At 39.0% G+C, this 21,222-nt stretch overlaps 1 protein-coding gene across 5 annotated transcripts in view; it reads left to right on the top strand.

Moving 5' to 3' along the window:
* Window positions 1-3,997: 3,997 nt before the first annotated feature.
* The window catches only part of pdlim5a (PDZ and LIM domain 5a), a 42,648-nt gene continuing 25,423 nt past the window's right edge, over window positions 3,998-21,222 (top strand). For all 5 annotated transcript variants that reach the window (XM_088430042.1, XM_088430033.1, XM_088430025.1 and 2 more), the window contains exons 1-3: window positions 3,998-4,072; window positions 5,108-5,245; window positions 9,965-10,116. In XM_088430042.1, coding sequence (XP_088286168.1) covers window positions 5,147-5,245; window positions 9,965-10,116 — 251 coding nt within the window. In that variant the 5' untranslated portion in view covers window positions 3,998-4,072; window positions 5,108-5,146. The remainder of the gene's footprint in view (window positions 4,073-5,107; window positions 5,246-9,964; window positions 10,117-21,222) is intronic.

The following is a 21,222-nucleotide window of genomic DNA, read 5'->3' as shown; positions in this document are numbered from 1 at the left end:
GACCGTTTCAAAGTGTCTGACTGAACGGATTGTTATCTTCTGCTTCACATACTGTGAGTGGCGCTGTCTCTCTCATGCAACTGAAAGTGCTTAATAGAACATTTTAATGGTTAACTGAGCAATTTTTCAGCAATTATCTTTAATTACAAGTAGTAGAAGATTTAGAAACTCAGGAGGGTGCACAAGCGGTGTTGTGTTGTGTATGTGAGTGCATGTGTGTGTGTGTGTGTGTGTGTGTGTGGGGGGGGGGGGGGGGGGGGTAGAAGACACCAGGTGGCTGAATAGAGGGCGGGTATTTCCCCTTTTATTCACACGAGTGACACATTAAATGGCATGTAGATGGACAGATGATCAAACCACAAAGGAGCGGGGCTTGTCTGTAATGTGATGAAGTGTGTGCATTTGTGTGATTGCCTGGGTTTGCGTGAGTGGGAGGGGCTGTTAAGCTTTGGTCATTAAGCCTGCAGATCTGGAGAGGTGAGCATATGGGGCTGGAATGGATTGTTGGACAGAACAAAGGGACGGCCAGAGGGTCTGAGGTTTCGTGCTATGGCACACTGTCTGTTGTTGGGGGTTTGATGTTGTTTACCCGTAGTCCATAAATCTGTTTAACACCTATCATCCGACTGAACATTTTTGATAATATCTCTATTAAATATAGAAAAAACAACAAAGGAACGTGTTCATAGCCTAGAAAGCATATCTCCACAGGGCATTGAATGCATCGGCTTATGTTCCATCTGTCACTGTAAATACAGTGAGCACTGGTTGTGGTTCATCGCGAGCGTTCCTTCGTATTGGAGATTTTTAAGTCATGGTCTTTTATGAGTTTTCACCTTCTAAGGACACGTGTTCATTTTTAGTTTTGTACCTTCGGTTTAGGCCAAGAGTTGTCAACTTTTAAGCCATTTTGCTTGTCTTCCCTAGTAAACAAACACTGGCTGGCAACCAGTTCAGGATGTACACCACCTAGGATGCTCACAAACCTTGTGAGGATAAGTGGTGTATGCAGTATTCTTATAGCCCTTTACAACTGCAAACTATTGATATTAACTGTATATTTACATTTAAATGTATACAATAAACTTAAATGGTTTTACTTCATGAAAGATTTCTGCCTGCACCTCTGCTAATGAGGGTTTGGAATGTATCCTGTGTGATAAACATTTCACTGTACCTGAACTAAATGAAAATCATCAGGAAATGTGATGATTTTACTTTGTATATTTTTGTCACTAAGAAATATTGTTAACTAACCTGGGATAGGATCGTATATGTACAGTGATACACACAGCTGGTGCAGCTATCACTGCTTAATATATTGTACAACAATATCAATGGTTGGCCTGTAATATGCAACAACTCTCTGCTAATGTGTCAGGTCTTTTGGCCAAGGTGGGCATTTCACTTTTTTGCAGGTCCATCTTTTATAGTCTGTCAGTACTGGAACCCCTTTCCATTGTCGTCGGTCCATCTTTTTACTGTCACTGCTCTGTCTTCAGATCCGTCGCAACCCTTCAAAAAATTAAACCTACGGCATCACTTCCATCGCTCCACAAAAACGCTGCTGTGGACAAATGAACTTTTTGCCGAGGAAAGTTTCCCTCTGGGGACAATAAAGAGCATCTTATCTTATTAGTAAGGCAAACTTGTAAGACAAAAAAAATCTAAAACCACCACCTCAATGCGCCACCTTTGTGGTGCAATGTGTACACTAGACATAGGACTGCCATAAGCAATCGTGTTTACTAGGTAGCGCACATATCAATTTGATTCAAGCAGCCCTCACTCAGAAGTCATTTTTTCACAATACGTTTTCATAATCCTCTTAATAGCTTGTTTTCACAAAGGTGGCGGGCTTGCAGGTGCCTATCCCACCTATCTACACATACTCTGAACCGGTTGTCTGCCAATCACAGGGCACACGGAAACGAACCACCATCCACACTGGCTGTGATGGGCGGCCAATATAGCTGAGCACCAATTTATTCATGAATAGGAACGAATAGGAACGGGACGAGATCTGCTTTTTCCTTTTAGCCTTTTGTGCCCAAAGTGCAATGTCATTCGTTGCCTGTCAATCTCTTCAATCATAGCGAAACACCCAAAAGTTGTGAGAAGGCCAGTTGCTTCAAAACATACGTACAGGCTGCATTACATACATGCTTCAAAATAAACTGTACCATAACAAATGATGTATAACACAGAAGGCCCTTGTACGCTTTATGACGTACGGTCGTGACAACGGTCAACTTGACAATATTTGCCTCCCAGAGATCGAGAAGCTCCCAATTGTAAACGTCACTGTGTTTGTTTCGATTACTTAGTTCTTCTTGGTCTAGGGTGAGGCATAAGGCGGAAATAGGGTTGTTGCTTCTATCTCTGTTTCAGCAACCATTTAGGGTTTACGGCTATTAATTGGTTGGCTCCATTCTCCCGAGGAATGGCCCCCACAGACCGAAGCACCGAGAGACGCGAGGTGGGCTCCACCTGGAAGCTTACAGCTCCTGGTATTTCCAGGGGTCTTCCATCCAAGTAGGTGGGTAGGTAGGTTGGCATCCTTTATTGTCATTACATGCAATACAAGTCAACGGAATTTTGACTTAACGAGATCGAACCATCCAAGATACATTTAACATCCTTTACAGACAGGGGAAGACAAGACGGCATTCGCCACGGGGCAGCTCCCCGTGATAGCATGAAACTTGTTAGATGAGAAAAAGAAGGTGGGGGAGGATAAAAGAAAGCAGGTCTTTGGCCATGCCCCAAAATGAAGACCATGACTAAAGTCAGAGAAAAAAAAAATCCCGCACATGTGGCAACAGAAAAGGACACAACAACATATCTCACACAACAAGAGGATGGAGGTGGGTGGGATAGTTGAGGGCTGTGACGGGAAGTAGCCAATGGGCCCAGTGCATTCGCTGTGTAGTCACATCACATGCGTGCAGATTAGGACCGGCATTGATGTTGAAAAGTGGAAGAGGGTGTGTGTATAAGAGTGCCCTTGAGTTGCCAGTCCAGCCCAACCAACAGTCTTAAGGCCACCTGATGGGTACATACCAGCCCCAACCCTGCCCCAACCCCTTTTTTTTTTTTTTTGATTGACCGTCTTTTTTTGGCTAAATTGTTGCTACGCAAATTCACATAGCGCGCTTTTATTAATTCACAAGCATGCCCAGTCACTAGACAGCAGTAGTTCGACCCAATTCTGTCCAATCAAAAAGAACATCCGTCTCTAATGTCACCAGCGTCAGCTTCTCTGTTGGGAAATAGAGAAAAGTGATGATGTAAATCTCCGGTTTATGATTGCTACACGCAAACATGAATCCGGAGAATTTGGCAAATTCACTTTGGCTGGAGCTTTTTTTATGGAGACTTTTGGTTTTAGACAACCAAAAAAAACAGGCACATATAGAAAATAGGACAAACCGGAGACGTTTGATGTCATCGGCCTTTGAGTATTGTTGTATTATCCGTCTACATGTGGTGCATCACAATTGCTATTCAAATATCTGTTGCTTGAATGGGTTTAACACTGCAACACCAATGCTGAACCTTAGCTCATCTATGGAGTTTTGTATTGTTTGTTGTGATTTTGCCCACAGCCATCTCGGGCCAAATACTGTAATAAGTCAAGTCAGTTAGTGGTGGGGATATAAAGAGACCGTCTGGAGTGGACTGACTCTGGTCTCCATTCAACAAGTGTTGGCCCAGGCCACGTCAAAAATATCCAGTCCAAAGAAAAACTGTGGCCTATCTTACCCCCTCTCTTTGGCTCATTATTTGTTCTGAGTGTGGGACTCCCAAACACTTTTCCGTAGCGTTTTTTCCGCCCCCCACTCGATTCCCTGATTTGTCATCCTCCCCTCCCCATCCTAATCTCTCATCACCCCTCTTCCCTCGCTCCTTTTTCATCCTCTCTCCCCTCCTCCACCTTTCTCCTCCCCTCCTCCTATATAAGAACATTTGCTCCCCCGTGCCCCCTCACACACACTCAGTGTGTTTGCTGGTAAGGGGCCGCCAGGGAATTATTATACTATCTTATTTTTCCTCTTTGGATTCTAAAAAGGTAGAGTAGTTTTACTTCTATGACAAACTGTTTTTATATTGTTTTATTTTATTTTTTTTGTTCTACAATTTTTAAACTGGACTTACATTATAAATGTTATTTGTGTCCTCTAGAGTGATGGAGATTTTACGCCTTTCTGAAATGTAATCCCGATACCATTCAGCTATTAAATTTGAGCTTTAATTTGTGGCATCCATAGTGGAGGTGCAATTTTCCTTTATTTATTTATTTATTTATTTATTTATTTATTTATTTTTTGCAGAGGTGTGTCTATGTGAAGGGGGTGGGGTGTAATATATATTATATGGTTGTTACAGTATTTATTTCCTTTTGACAAAGTATATTTACTTTTCACCAATAAGATGTATTAATGAAGAATACATTTTTTGATTTTGATTTGAGTAAATCTTTTTTAATTTAAAAATGTAGATATTATATGATCGGTACAACCCCTTAATTTTCAGTTTTCAATTTGTTGGAAATGATTAATTGTAAATATTGATGAATTTGTTAATATTCTTATATTTTATTTTAGTGTTTTCTTGTTTTCAGATTTTTTTGATCAAGTAATTTTTGTTTGTAGTATATTTTCATTATTAAGACATCAGCATTTTTCAATATTATTATTTTATGGTTAGTACTGTATTCTGTTTATTTTCCAGTTTCAATGTACATTGTATCAAATATTTGTAAGTGAAGTGTTTTTTGATAATATTCCAAGTTTAAAAGTGTTTAAAATAATAATATACATGATATTTATTTATATTTATAAAATAATTATTTCAATAGAATATTGTTAACCATTAAATAGTTATATTTTTTACTTACGTATAAAAATTCTAATTTTATATTTGTTTTCAAATTTAAATAATATAAAGTTATATTTTAAATATCTTTTTTTAAAATTCCAATTTCAGCTTGACGAAGAAGAAGCTATGTGTAACGGGCCACAATACGCTCCTGCTACACTTAATAATCCCAAACTCCGTTTGTTTTTTTAATGTAATTTATTTATTTATTTATTTTTATTTTTAGGACCTCTGTCCGAAGTCACAGCAGCCAGCACAAGTAACCATGAGCAGCAACTATACTGTCACTCTCTCTGGCCCAGCCCCCTGGGGCTTCAGGTTACAAGGTGGAAAAGACTTCAACCTACCCCTCACCATTTCCAGGGTAAGACAAAAGCCCCCCAAAACACCACAACCGTTTTATTTGGTTACATGGTTTTAATAAATAAAACCTGAACCATATGGCTCCTAGCACAATGAAACATTCAAGACTTTATAAAGAAACTGTCTGGTTTTTTAAAGTTTATCTACTGTATTGAATGTAGTATTTGTGTACAGGATGTGCTGTTTGAGGGGCGTGGCCTAGTGAATGACATCAGGAGCTGATTAGTCTATAAGCATACGGACTCTACTGAAACCATAATCGTAAGATTGCAAACGGGTGGCTAAAGCCACGGTCCACTTTGCACAAATAATAGCTTTTCTTTTTTTTTTTTTGCGCTACCATTAAATATTTTTTTGAACCACTGACAGTTTTTTTCTAATGGGTTTTACATTGTATGTATTCACTGAAAAGCCTTTGCATGTAGCAAAGCCAAACCAAAGTTGTCAATCTATTTTTCAGCCATTTTTTGAATGCTGGGACAAGAATAAAACACACCACACACTCATGCAGAAGATGCTATCCAAACAGGCATAGGCTCACAGGCCCCGCCTCTACATGTCTTCTACACTAATTTTGCATGACCAAACATTATTTCAATATTTTTAATATATATATATATATATATATATATATATATATATATATATATATATATATATATATATATATATATATATATATATATATATATATATATATATATATATATATATAAATGTGTATAAAGAAGAGGGATAAAATAAATTAAAAAAAACATATGCAAACTGTAGGTCTAAAGAGTTTTTAAATCTTTGCTTATCAGGAATCATGGGTCTAAAATAGGGCTCTCACAGTAAATGGAGGTTCTCTGAATTTGAGCAAAGTATTTATTTTTTCTAAGGTGGATGCTATTTAATGCAGCTCTCAGTGTGATAAAGTACACTTGTAGTTTTGATCCAAATCTACAAACAGTCCAACAAATGACTAAAATTGGCAGCATGCAGGCTAATGGCAACATGAGCTCGATGATGAACGACCGGCCCGTTCTAAATTCAGTGCCCCGTGGGGCCCCTTTGGGTCACCATGTTGTGTTATTATTACTTGGGATGTGATACTTTTCCCACTAACCAAAGCCATGTGATTTTTTTCTTTTCTTGATCTTTCAACCACAGTTTTTTGTTTGTATTTGTATTTTTGTTTTTGTATGTGTGTGGTAATGGTGCTGTGGGTTTCTCATTTCTAAAATAGTTGGGGCAAAAGTGGGAATGTGGGTTTAAAATGGCATTTTTGAAAAAATAGGTTTAGCATTCAGGACCTTTGTCAAGGCAAACATTGGCATCAGCATTTTCCGTCCTCTGATTGGAACCGCTCTAGACAAGGTGACTGTGCAGAAAAGTTGGACACTGTTAGAAGTTCATTTGTGAGTTGACCTTTTCAAGACACCTAAACAGTAGGACACGTTGGACATTACTATAGCTGTCTGGTTTATTTCAGTGTGTAAAATGGATTATTTGTCACTCACAGAGCAGCAACCATTAAATAGCTCAGACTACCAAACATCTGTATCATAAGCGGGTAATATGGCGTCTCCGGTGAGTATGATAGACTTTATTGAAAGTTTTTAGGTTGTTGTTATTTGTCATTAGGAATTACGGTAGTGTGGAGGTTTAGAGTTGATATCATGAAAGATAAAGGGTTAAGAGTAGTCATTAACTTTGGATTTGTAGGACAAGGCCTCTTATATTGTAATCGAAATGTTTAGCTTTCCATCCTGTCTAAATTTGCCCTGTGAATCATTATTTGAACCTTCCTAAGTGCACCATATTTAAAGGATTCACTGCCCACATGCCTCACACTAAAAAAGATACAGTAAAAGCCTCAGGGGAATGTCTGCATTCAGTTTCTAAGAATAGTCCCATCATTTCACAGGTCAGCTTTTACAGCCGCGCCCACCCATTAGTGTCAAGGCATTCTTCTGTTTGTCGTCATTTCTGTAAGGTTCCATACATTCTGTGACCTCATAATGAAATTTGAATTATCCGTCTTTCTATCTGCCTTTCCGTCCGTCCGTCCATTTTCTATATAGTTTAAATAATCAGTTCATGAAATAATAATGATCTGTTCCCGTCACAAATAACTTATTGTGTATTTGTAATAAAAAATAACACTGTATTGTATATATACATTACAATACAATGTAAACAATTGGTTTCAAACACATTTTTGATGGTATTTCACTCTGAGGCTGGAGTCAGCTTCAGAGCAGTTCATTCCTTGCAAAGTGTTTTCATTTCATATTTCTGTTTGATTGTTTGTCTCGATCAATAATTGGCGGAAAGTATCAGACTGTGGGACCCCTTCCCTACCTTACGACCCCATAATTGCTTTTTTTTTTTTTTTTTTTTTTTTTTTACTTCATTTGAGCAGCATATTTGAAGCGCTCGTGTAACTAAAATTTGGGCTTTTGCAATATTGGTTGGTTAAAGACCAATAAATTGGTGCATTTGGTCTCAAACATTGAATCGTCTGAACCTCAAAACACTGGAAAAGGTCAACGTGAAGTGAAAATCTTTGAAGAAGCGTAGACATTCGGATTCTCAGACATAACATTCAAGCCTGCAGTGCATCAATGTATGGAAACATCATATGTTATGAAAAAATTGATATGCTCATTGCAGACATGTTTGTCCTCACTGGTAATGGATGGACTTGTCCACTGGAAAAGCCCTATCAGTGTCACACACATGATGTGCCCTAGCCAGAATGACTTTAAATAGTTTCCACCTGTCAATAGGCCTAGCCGTTTTCAGACAGGTTCCTTTCTTGAAGTCTCTATCAATTTCAAGCTGTATTTTGTGTTGTATGCTCTCTGTGTAAAAGAGCCAACTGAGGCAAAAAACTGGAGCGTACTCAAGTCCTAATTCCAGATTCCTCTGAACAGAGACCTCTGAATGGAAAAGTGTGACTCAACAAAGAGTTGTTCTATTAAAACACTTCCCCACAGCACCGGCATCAACAAATCACCTTTTTTAAGTCGTAAAGACTAAATGGCATGCTACAAAAACTAGAAAAAAAACAAGCCAGCATTCAACGTGGAGCTCAATGTTTGGATTGTTGAGGTAAAATACAGCCATATGAACACACAAGCGTAATTCTTAGCATGCACTGTATGGATACATTGTGTGTCATCTGTGTCACACAGCCCCAAAATTGAAGCTAGGGTTCAGGCAGAATAGTCCTTCGCTTTACAATATTTTCTTGTAGGCAAGTTGAAGCAAACACAAGGAAGATGTAACAGGTCTCAGGCCTCTTGAAAAAGACTTCATTGGTTGTTTTTTAGTAGTTTTATAGGTTTGGATTGCCCGCCATACGGTGAATTCTTCTTACGAGCTCAACTGCGGAACGGATAAATCTCGTAACACGGAGGCCCACTGTACTTACTCTAAATCAATAGCCACAAATTTCTTGTGGCTGGGTGTAGTTTCTTGGTGTGTTAATATTGATTTCTGGTTGACCAAGGTTGGAAAATAACACAACCTAACCTTAACCGTTACATATACTACTAATTCTGATTTTATTTTAACTGTGGGAGTGGCAGTGCGATTTACATGATGATGATTAATTTTCAAATCAGAGCTACTTGCTACTCTCAGAGAATGCATGAGTGATTTCATGTGTTGGGTAAGTATGACTATAAATGGGTTGAAGGCCACAGAGTATTAACACCTAATCCTGGTCTCTTATAGTAGCCATGCTCGACTGTCTTGTCTCTTTAGTGTTTACTAAATACTCTATTTGTATGTGAGAATACTGCAGAAAGATGAAGAAAAGCTCCAATTTAAACTCCGCTTCATTGCGGAAGCCACTGGATCAAAGAGTTTTTTTTGCGAGGGGAGATTTTAGCATCACCAAGGCGTGTGGTCCTTTTTTCAAACAAATACATGACCTCATTGGCACTTTGGAACCTCTCAGACACTTTGTGTAGCAAATAAATTCCAGTGCCACCCTTGCACAGTACGTAAATGCTGATAAAAGACATCAAACGCCGTCCTATATACAGAACGAGGACTTTTTTGGGGCACTTCTCGTGTGTTGCGGGCAAGCAATACAGGGTGGAACATCCTACTGTCCACCCTCAGTGTGCTGATAAGAAAGTCGTCTGGTTTCTATTACAAGGTGCTTACATAACCTGTTAGCTTGTATCTTGGTGCCGGACAGTGGGAGAAATGTTAGCGTGTGCTTATGTATAACACATGCAAAGCAAGACTTACATGGTGTTTGTTCACAGACTGTAAAGCAGTTTGTTTCTGCATAACGCCTCATAAATCCAGTGTCACTGTTTTAACAGACCTTTTTTAAAGGGTGTTATGGCATTCGTGCTTTTAACTGGTTTGAGACTCAATGGCTGTTTAAGATGGTGTCCGAAAACATGATACAAATGCCCCTCAGTGCACTCCTGTGGTTTTTGAAAGTGCCAAGTTCCTCTTATGCGTTCTATGTGCCTTGGGATTCGGCTTCGGAAAGCCACTGGCACATCCTGCATTTTGTTTGTGTTTGTTCACTCAGGCAATTGAAAGCGCACCAGCGGCTGTGTCCAACCACATGTGGCGCATTTACGTTTTTTTTTTTTTTTTCTAGCTTGCGGTGATAGGCAATATGAATTTGCCATTTTTCTCTTACCATAAAGGAACACTGCCAAACCTAAAACCCAATCAACTTGTGCTTACTTCATTTGCGCAGCTGAACGACGGCAGCAAAGCGGCCAAAAGTGGCATCGCTATCGGAGACATGGTTCTGTCAATTGACGGCATTGCAACAGAGGGAATGAACCACCTGGAGGCCCAGAACAAGATCAAGAACTGCACAGGCGACCTCTGCCTCACCCTACAGAAGTAAGTCTTGAAGCTCCGCAATTGGGGCAATTCAAAGTGTGTTTGACGATGATTTATTGTCAGTAAGGACATCTAGCATGGATAAGAGAAACTAATGCTTGTCAGATAGTAGTAAAACAAAAGTTTCTTGCTTGTACTGTTCTCCACGTAAGAAAGGAAGCAAACAATTCCTAGTTCTGTAAAACTGGCGTGAATAACAAAAGAGAATTTGACATTGACTGCAAAATATCCAACGAAACTATGTAACTGTCAAAATCTTTTAGCTGACCACTTGCAAAGTGAAATGCTTTAAACCAGCATGCCGAGCAGGAATACATACATATGGATCATCCAACTATATATACCCGGAAAGTGTGGCTGCTTTTACGTTGCGTCTCTTCGAGCACACTTCACTTCTCCCTGGCAAGTTGCGGCATACTTTGGGACCACACTGCAGGTGTTCAAGTCAAAATTAGGCCTTGCCTGTGCTCTTTAAAAACTGTGTAGTTTTAAATCATTAAAAATAACAGCTTAAAAATCATAACATAATGGTTGCAAACGATGGATAAATACACTTCAGGTTCTCTTGTGTGAAAGGGTGTTCTTACTGTGTTTGGGAGAGGATTTAAAGAATTTTCCGTCATTGAACAAACAGACTAATGTTTTATTAGAACCACCAGGTGGTCCCAGTATCATTTTTATTAACACTGTGTGATCAAACAGCCAGATTGGGGACAGATGGCTTTGACTTATGAACCTCCAGATTTTTTTTGTCAGCGTTGCTAGCCACTCACTGGCACCGTCGAACGAGACGTTTCTGTGTATTCAAAGACAGTCATGCCTTGGTCAACATCTGGACTTCAAAAGGATTGAGATGCGTCATGGAAAAGGGTCCGTTTGGTCTGCAACATTCTGTTAGTTTGATATGTTTTTATAATTTTTCAGCTCTGTTTGTATATTTTGATTGTATTCGAGTTTCACAGGATCAAGGTTGAAAATGTCGCAAGACGACAGATGATGCAAAATGGTGTGTTCATTTTCACTGAGAATAGTTTGCTATTGTCACGTGCTGTGACGTCGGCTGATGCAAAGTGGCGTGGTGGAGCCAATAGCAGGTTTCTTGACAATGAGGTACTTTGATGCAGGGGCAAAGAACAAGACAAGACAGCCACACCAGCTAGGACAAAGGTTCAATCAAAATCGCCCATACGAGGGACTACTTGTACTAGAAACTAACTACAGTACACGCCGAAGCGTAGCGCGGAATAAACAATGGACAAAACATGTATATGTCTTTCACTGGGTGCTTAAGGCATTGACCTGGTAAAATCCAGACGGCAGGTCGAGGCTAATATAGACTCTGCTTGATTGGGACAATCGGCCCCACCTGGCTGGTGAGCTCGACCGCGCCCATGGCTTCCCGCAGCGGGATCCTGCCAAACGATGATGCAAGCTACAGGTCATCGGAGGAAGCTACCCTGCCCGCTCGCCAACCACCGATAACAAAACGATTCCCCCCACTACGCAGATGTGACAGTTATTCCTGTTTCAAAGCTAGAAGAATGTAATGTAAGCGTGGAAAACAGTAAGAACAATGAAAAAAAGATGGGCAGAGCCTTAAAGTTGACTCAAGTCTGTCCTCTTGTTAATATGATGAAATGATGGAAGTCCAAACAAAATTAACCACTGTAGCCTATATTAAACTACTTACAGTGACACCTTGACTTGCAAATCGAAATGGCTTGGTGACTAAGTAGTACTGTTTGCTCACGTCATTAGCTGTCAATGGCATTGAATGAGTTAAATGTTGTGCTGCAAACATACTGCTGAAAAAAATACACTCTTATTTTGATTTGCCAAATGAAAGAGGTCTCAATTTGCTTGACATAATGCTCGACAACTTCCTTATTTGGGTCGCGCTTCAAATTGCATGACTTTCACCACTAATGTAAGTATCACTGAGCACAAATCATGATGGCTAGCTGCTAACGTTACTTGCTAAAGTTAGCTAATGTTAGCTGTAAGTTTCCCTAATCCGATGCCTTGCTTTAGCTACCTATCAAAGGCATGGCTCTGTTTTCCATCACATATAATCTTTATGATCAAAAATTGTGATCAGAGAATACCCAAATGAAACCACACACCGATAGAAAACACATTTATGCTCTCACTAATGGTAGGCAAGATCAGTATACTAAGTTTAGTGTGCTAAAGAAGAAATTATTTTCCATTCCTACTCTTATTGACATTCTAAATTCAACTTGATGAGATACTTACAGTGAAAGCAGCTGCTCCTATCTTATTACATTAGTAGACATGTGGCACGCATATGTCTCCAGAGTTAATGGTGTACAATGCTCAATTTATAACCGCTATTCAGCAAACATCAGCGTCTTAATGGTGAACCCCCAGGTTTGGTTGGCATTTAAAATTAAGAGAAAAAAAAAAGCCTTGTTTTATAAGGCCAACTGTATGTATCCACTTTTCAATCAAAAAACGTTTCATTCGCATTCGACATTAGTTGGCAATCGTGTATTTACATGTCAATTAATGGAGGACATTACGAACAGCAATTAAACACATAATTAATGTCCATTACTCATTACAAGGATGTGTGGGCAAGTGCTCTGAGATTCCTGTTGGTACTGGGAAGTCACAACATCTTGACAGATTAATTGGACTGCTTAGCAAGGCAGTTGTTGCAGTCAAAAGTCCAGCCAAACGCCCAGGAGGGTACAATTTGAAGCTCAATATCAAAACATATCCTGAAAGTCAAACAAAGACTGTGTTCGGAGGATCAGTAGCTGAATTTGATTTAAAACTTATTTATTGTGTTATATATCAGTGTCTTTACCATTGTTAGCAAGGATTCCAAATATGTTTTTTGGAGGCACATTTTCTCATTACATGGACATTTATTTATAATTGTGATACATATTTTTTACCAACTTCTGTCAGACAGACTGAATGCCTTGTATATGTAACAACATTGAATCCATCACACCAATTATGGAGCTTTTTTTTGGCTCAGCAGCCAAAACTCTCTTATGAGGATTATTGCACCTCTGTGTGACACATACTCTTGTTTGAGATCAGAAACTTCTTTGACTTCTACCGGTAATGTGTTGCCTCATAATTGAGATTACAACATGAAATTTACTATCTATGTGAATGTGTTGTTCTGTTAGGTTTTGGTTTGTCCACAAGTGACTATAGAATATAGTGCTGGGGATTGCGCCTTGAAAGCATAATGTGATACGTTTCGATACAGCAAGGGTGTTTCAAAATATAAATTGCAATATAATGGGCAATTCTTGTAAAAAAAAAATTGAATACTTTGTTATAACATAATATTACTAAAATAGGAGATCTCAAAATTGATACGCAATACATATTGAAAACTGAACGTCCTATTGCTGTATGAATATTGTGTCACTTATTGCATATTGCAATATATTGACATATCAAGATTGCCCAGTCCAGGAATCTTAATTAGGCGATACTTACTTTTTTAGACATGTTTTCAGGAAGTTAAACAAAGTAAATGATGTTGACTTTATAAGGCTTAGAAAATAGGATGGAAGGTTTGTCGTAATTCCTGAGCATTAGAATAACTTGATGATTACCAAAAGGAAACCACTTTAAATTGTGAATTGGGGAAAATACTATTTTTCAAAAATTTTTCTTTTCTTTTTTTTTTGTGGCAGTTCACTATGAACTGATTAAACCAAAAAATGCCTTTCCCTCCACTGTCCTTTTACTTTTCAACATTCTTTCTTTTAACAAAGTTCTCACCACAGGAAGTTTTTTAATAGTCTGGGATACATGTGCAGATTTAATGTTTTTTGGTGCTACAGTTGTTGAAAAAAAAACCCAAACAAACATAATGAACCTAAGGCACCTCAGGGTATAAGGAGACCTGTCGCAGCGTGCGCAAAAAAAAAAAAAAAAAAAAAAAAATCCCACTTTCAGTAAACAAGATATCACACAAAGAACAAAGTTTGGAAGTACCTGCTGTGCTGAAGGTTTATTTTGCTGTTTTTTGCTCTTTTTTTTTCTTCATATAAAAGGAGCTCCAACCACATAATTACTCAGTTGGTTCTTTGTGGGCCAACACATCAATGGTGGACTTGTCACATGCATCTCATGAAGGGGGTTAGGGGTGTAGTCAAGTGGAAAGCTACTATGACAGGCCATAATATGTCATGGATAAGCACAATCAGATTTTTTAGAAGTGTGGTAATGGCGGATTTACACGTGGGGACTTAGTGTTGCCTTCCTGCGTGGCATCGCTTTACAGACCTTGCATACGAGTCAGCAGTGATGCTAAGCTCAAGCTTCAGCACTCATCTCTAAAATAACCAATGGTTGGTATCTAGAAATGCCCAAGGGGTGGTTTAAAGTAGCACTTCTTTAGTGGGAGGAAGTAACAAATTACAAAATCTTCATTTTCATTTTCTTCATTGCCTTCAAGAGGGCTTTTTAAGTTTTATTGTCAACTTAAACTGATGAGGCACAATATGAAATGAGGTAAATAGAGAGTCATTCAAGGTTGTGATTTTGACAGACTTGGGAATTTAATGAATACAAAAATCAGCGACAGATATGCAGACACATATGCAGCCAAGCATGGCCTTGAGATTTGTAGTTGTTATTTGCTTCTAGAATAAATCATGGCGAATGAGTTTTTCTGTGCTAGCTTTTAAACCGAAATGTTTCATTCTACTCTGCAAAATAAATAAATGAATAAAGTTAGGAATATTATTTCACTGGCATCATTAGCTAATTTTGCATTTTTAGATTGATGATTCTGCTGTCACACCCTGTACTTGAGTAGAAGTAAGACTAATTAAAGCGTTGAATTGTTTGTGACAAAATGCTAAATTAGCTATTGCTAACAACAACAAAAATCCATCTGCAATTTCATATTCGACATTTCGTTTCTTGCCAGAAGCTTCCCAACGCAATGCATTTGCCATGACAGCTTTTATTATTGCTTCCTGGTTCATTTTATGCTGTATCCAAAATCCCCAAGATTTCAGTTACTCAACTCACTTACCCTTCCCTCTTTAGTAAAAATAAAAGTAAAGATATTTAATTTAAAATGAAAAGAGTAAACATAAAACATTGGCAGAACAAAGTACAAGGGAAGTGCAGATACCAGAAAATGTTACTAAGCTCTTTGAGTGCCAAGCGTTATCTGAAAAGGAGCGCCAGCCGATTTCAAGCATTTTGACACATTTTTCAAGGCTGCCAGAATATTGCACTTCACTTCTGTTGTACTGTCAATAATGTGACGCACTGTGAAAAAAACGTTTTGTCAGTCCTCATGTAAGCACACACATTTCGCTGAGTCTACATCGGTGCAGTACAGCAGTATCGTTGCAAAAGCGACTGCATGTAAAAGCTGACTTTTAATTACGTCATCCAGGAAAAATGCCCCCCCTAGCAAACACACAAACAAATTCAAGCGGGTGTGCAGCTCTGAAACTGACAGCTGCTGGAGTTATTTTAGAGGACAGAAAGTTGGCGTGGAGTCATCCCCAGCAAGAGGTTCTGTTTGGGAAGTTGATGTTGGGCTAGGAGGTGTATGCTTTCATTTTGTTGACATTGCGTTCTCGAAATAGAGACGGCAAGATCCAGGGGTTGCATTTGAAGTCCGTACGTGAAACCAATTGCTTTGCCATGTGTGGTGGTCATGGGTGCCATGCACATGGGCTGGAGATGCCGCTTGGTCGTAGCCTGCTTGGGGTGACTCGTATTAGTCAAGCTCCGAATAGCTAAAGCAGAGTTTGACCCGAGATTGGTCAATAGCCCATGACAGGGCACGGAACAACTGTAAAAACGTGGTACATACATTTTTGTGCAGTTTATTTAAAAAAAAAAAATTGGGGAAGAGGAGCGGGGTTGCTGGATAGATTAATTACTCTAATTTCTATGACTTGCGATATGAATGTTTCTGAACTGAACTTGTATCTCAAGGCACCACTGTATTTAACTTATCGCTTCACACAGGCGGTGAGACTTTTTCCCGTGGCTGCTAGCATTTCCCATCTATTTGCAAGTCCGCCCCTCAGCTGCCGTCGTCACTTACCCGTCACAGTTGCTTGCCAGTGATGTTCCACAGCCAAAGCAGCTCACCTGTCCGTGTCCTTCACCAGGCTGCAGTATTCGCCAAAGATCATCTAAAAACTCCATTACTGTCGCTGTAGGCCAGGCTCGTCCTATTTGCCAGTACTATCTTAATACCGGGAGAATGTTGCCACATTTAGACGCACCTGCCACTGCCCATCTTTTGCAAATCGCTTGTTTTTGCACCTTTATCACAGGGGCTATGTTGCAAATCCACCCACATATACACGAGGTGAAAATCTACAATATTGAGTCCCAGATCTTTCACGTACTTTTCAACTTAGTGAAACGCGTAAAATGTTAAATGATGTTTTTTGAGTAAACCCTAGCTTAATTGCCTATTTTCCCTCCCTGTTTCCCTTTGTCAAGAAATGGCACATTGTATAATCCAACTTTAAAGCAAACAAAAGTTCGTCTGTTGTTCAGCTCTCCAAATAAGAACAAAGTATGCTCACTCCAAGCGCTTTAATTGTCACTCCTTGCTGAAATACAATGTAAAAGTGGTACATGAAACAAATGCAAAATACATTTTATACGATATTTAAAGACCATAATGATCAATCAAACCATATGCGTATTATCATTTAATGCTAAACTATATTGTGAAATGCCCAAGGTCGACTGATAGAAATTAGCATAAATGTTGCATTAATTATAACCCTTCAAACGACTTATACTTTAACATATATGGACAAGAAAACATACAAATAGTATACAACCAAACTCACAGACAGATATTTTAAGATTAAAAAATGATTGATAGGCTAAAAATCATTAGGATCAATTATCTCTGTTTGCTGTTTCTCATGTATCTTTCTGCAAACTAAAACCAGTTCTCTTTAGGCCAGTCAGTCATGATAAATGATACCCAAACATGCAGCTGGGACTCTGGATCACATGGTGCTGTTTTGGAGAGAATAATGAAGCACGGCCTTCTGACAACTGCTTAGTAATGATGACTGCAAATGAGTTTGGGGCTTTTAACACCGGACTGACCTAAACAGCTCGCTGAGGTTTTGTTCCTAAACAAATAATTCTGTAATTATAGCTTGAAAATAAATCGTAATCAGTACATTCTTTAGTTGAAACAATTCTCAAGAGAGGTATACACAAAATTACCCTTTTTATTAGTTTAGCATGGATTACATGATTAAACATCATGATCGATAGGAAGCATAATGTTGAGCAGCAATAAAAAAAAAGACATTGTTATTGTTTTACGCAGTAGAATCATCCCAGTTCACATGATGCAGGTTGTTGTCAGAGAACTGCGCGTTGCATTGCTGCATTGAAGTAGTCAGCAGAAAAGGTGAGGTTAATTCACAGAAAAATTGGCATAGGTAAAATATAAATGTTTTATTACAGTTGTAAAGCATTAAAAGCTAGACAGCACATGCTACCGATTAAACATTTGGCAGGCTTAAGCACATTTGTCAGTGTTAGCTAATATAATCGTTAAAGGCATGGACAACAAACGGTTGCCTTTTTAACATTGTTAATAATCTCACAAGTGCATATTATTGTTTTGTCTATCCACCTAACCAAAGCATGGATTGCATATTCGCTCTGACAGAGGATTTTGTCACCATGATGCCGAATTGACGAATTTGTGTTGTGACACTTCACAAACAAAAATACCGCTCAACACTACATTGGCAGCTTCACATAACTATGGAATGGCTTTTTCAAAGCTAACGTTAATCAGTGCCTCTAAAACTGGTTATCTTTTGGCGTTGACATTACTTTATAGTGTCCCTGTGTGGTCTGCTCAAGGCATAAAAATGGCAGACCTTTGTCCAGCCAACTTTTATGAACGTACATTTGCTGAAATGTGACGCCGCATTTTTATTTGGCTTCAAATGTCTCGCTACTGCCGCATTTTCATGTCTCATGATAGATTTACTTGGTTGTGTACTTTCTTACTGAATGGTTGTACACATACTTCATAGACCCTACTACTTGTATGTAAGACATGAAAAGTACATATTACATAATGTTTCCCGTCTAAACGAAGGGAGTCTGTTGTTTTTGCTGTCTTTCCTTGCTGAGTAAAAAGACTGTTTACATAGTTAAGCAACGCTATCTGGAACAGCGGCTTTAAAGATCTTGTGTGGAGTCAAGAGTCTAAATAAACCCACTTGGGGTTGCCCCTCCACCAAATTAATACTTCCCCTTACTGCATAGCAACATGTAGTTAGTTAGCCTTCCAGGCAGGGATTCCTATTCTTAACTTTACCACTCTTAAAAGCAGATCTATGTGATTAAAAAAAATAAATAGATAAAAGTACCTGCTACGATAGGTAGATTTTTGTTTCTTGTTGACCTGTCCGTTCTTGGACTTTCCCAAAAGCCAATCTTTCATTATTGAAAGGGCCAGCTTTGAACGTTTAGGTCCTGAATGCACTACGATTTGGCACTGTAACTCCTTGGTGTTAAGCAGCTGTGCTTGGTCCACCCTCCAAGCTTTGTTGAATGATTCTTCAACCTTGAAGATCAAGCCGCCTTATTATCAGTACACAAAATAATTTACGCCAAAGCAGCCAAGTGGCGAAGCACACGTGGCAATGATTGGTCCTCCTGGCATCGTCTCCTCATCACGTTGGTCTGTCTGCTTCAAATTAAGGTAGAAGTAGAATATTCTTTAAGTGTTTTTAGAATTGGAAGAAAATACCTTTACTCCACTCAATGGTCCATGTGCATATGTGTGGGTGTGTGTCGACCGTGTGTGTTGATCATATTTTGCTTTCTTTTAACAAAAATCCATAAATTTTTAAACTTCAGGCCACAACTCAGGCCCAGGCCCTCACACATAGGCATTTTTTTTTTTTAAAACAATGCAACACTTTTTAAAATGAATGACATTTCAATTTGTTGCAGTGGTGAAAACTGATTTGATGTACCAAAGTTACTAGCTTGATCCGGGAATGAGTTAAACTCATAGGCCAAACATGCGACACGCATACAACATGCTACAACGATTGATGTAATGTTCCGTACAACTGAAAATGAGAAGGCTTCAACAGAAACCAAGTACAGTAACATTGAGAAGTCATACATGTCACGCTTGAAAGTTTCAAGACTGACACAATATTAGTAATTCCTTACATTACTGCCGTCACATGACTCCCCTTGCTGGACTCTTAAATATCTGCCAAGTAGTTTTTTTTCACCCGCAAACAAACATCTGCAACAGCTCACTAAAGCCTTTATGGGTAATGCGATGAGGACCAATGATGAAGTGCTACTGTCGTCACCACCGCGGGTTTCAAAGCGACACTAAAATAGCCTCAAAATGTAGACACGCACACATATTTCCCTCATATAGAACAGAAGATCAAATTTACAGTTACTTGACAGTTAATGTGCAAATGTGAAGAGAGGAAAAGTTTGTAACGATTCATTAAAGCCCTCCTCGGTGTGGCACATACCAGAAGACCTTGATACATATTTCCATCGGGTGTTCAAGAGGTATGAATGTCACGCCTGTCAGTGGCACGTTATCACTGTCTATCGCGTCCACTTACTCCCTCGGCCCTCACGCATTTGAGCTATGGACTAACATTCCAGGGTGTAAAGTATCTGATACGGAGTGGGTGTGAGGTGGCATTGTTTTTCTACAGCAGGGGCGTTCAAACGTTTTGCAAACAGGGCCGGATTTGGTGAGGTGAAAATTTGTTGCGGCTGACCATTCAACTTCCAGTTGCGGTGTCAGTCACTTTGTGGTAGTTTGCAAGTTTGGACTGGTAGTCGGGATGTAGCAGTAAATACTATCGCGTTATTAAAAATTTCACAATGTTGCGATATTAAAAGTAACACATCTGCGTCAAATAAGCTTTACTCTCGCACAGCATCAGGAACAACATAGCTTTACACTGCTGAGCCAATATGAACGCATGACAATAAAATGACAGATCAAGGATAGTTTTTTTTTGTCACTGCTGATGTGATACACAAAAACACAACGTTGTGCTTTTTTTTCTTTAATATTTTGAGTTTTATTTATGTATATCATGCTCATTATTCTATCGTGAGGTTCATATGGTGATAATAACGTATTGTGACATTCACCTTTGGTTACATCTCTATATCGTACTGCTTCTTGATATTGAATTCCTTGAAAACAGTCACGTTTTTTTGTAAACAGTTTTTTGTATCGTAGGGAAAAATATTACACCAGTTCACCTGTCCTGCAAGCAATGGCCCTCTCTATGAACTTTCTTTTTCTTCGGTCTACAGTCTCTATTTTAGAACTAGGCTGGCAAGGCCACGCAATCATCATGCAGCAAGGGTTCACACTGACACCTAAGACGGTGTTGTGAATGATGTGTGTTCGGAAAGGCAGAGCATGCTCGGAGAGTATCAAAAGCAGCGACTGGCCTACTGCCATCTTCTGATGACATTTAAAATAGTTTTGTGTATTTTCTGAGCTGGTTGAGAGTTCTGAGGGACCACATATTAACAATTTGATGCCTGGGGCTGTGCACCGGTGGAAATTAAAAAATGGGCTCCTCGGGCCCGACTTTGGACTCGCCTGCTCTTCAGTGAAGGTACTAGGTATTCAGACATAGTTGTCCACCTCGCTTCTGCTGACCATGGATACGAAAGAATGACATTTTAATTTGAGAGGTGTTATAGCCTCCTCTGCTGGCCTGCTGGCTTTAGGAAGACTGCACAACGAGCAACATAAAACAAAACAAAAAAATACGTACACTAAGAACAACAGTCAGTCTCTTCAAAAAAATGTATTGCAACTAATTGCATCAAATTATCAAGTAGTTAGAACAAGCACATTCTTGATTAAGACAATGCAAAAATGAAATGCTTGCTTTAACTCGATCTTTTGATACAAATGGTTGTATTTTGTACTTTTCTAAATGAATCGGTGTCCATGTAAAGGCCAAAGACTTACAGTTAAAACAGTATGTTTCTTGTGATGCAGTAGGTTTCTTGCAATGCCACCTAAATGATGCTCAACTTAATAAATCCTTAGAGACA

Source organism: Hippichthys cyanospilos, chromosome 1 (assembly GCF_059441005.1).
Source record: "Hippichthys cyanospilos isolate Australia breed blue-spotted pipefish chromosome 1, RoL_Hcya_1.0, whole genome shotgun sequence".
Classification (NCBI taxonomy): domain Eukaryota; kingdom Metazoa; phylum Chordata; class Actinopteri; order Syngnathiformes; family Syngnathidae; genus Hippichthys; species Hippichthys cyanospilos.
The sequence above is the reverse complement of the archived record's forward strand: the minus strand, read 5'-3'. Positions and strand labels throughout refer to the sequence as shown.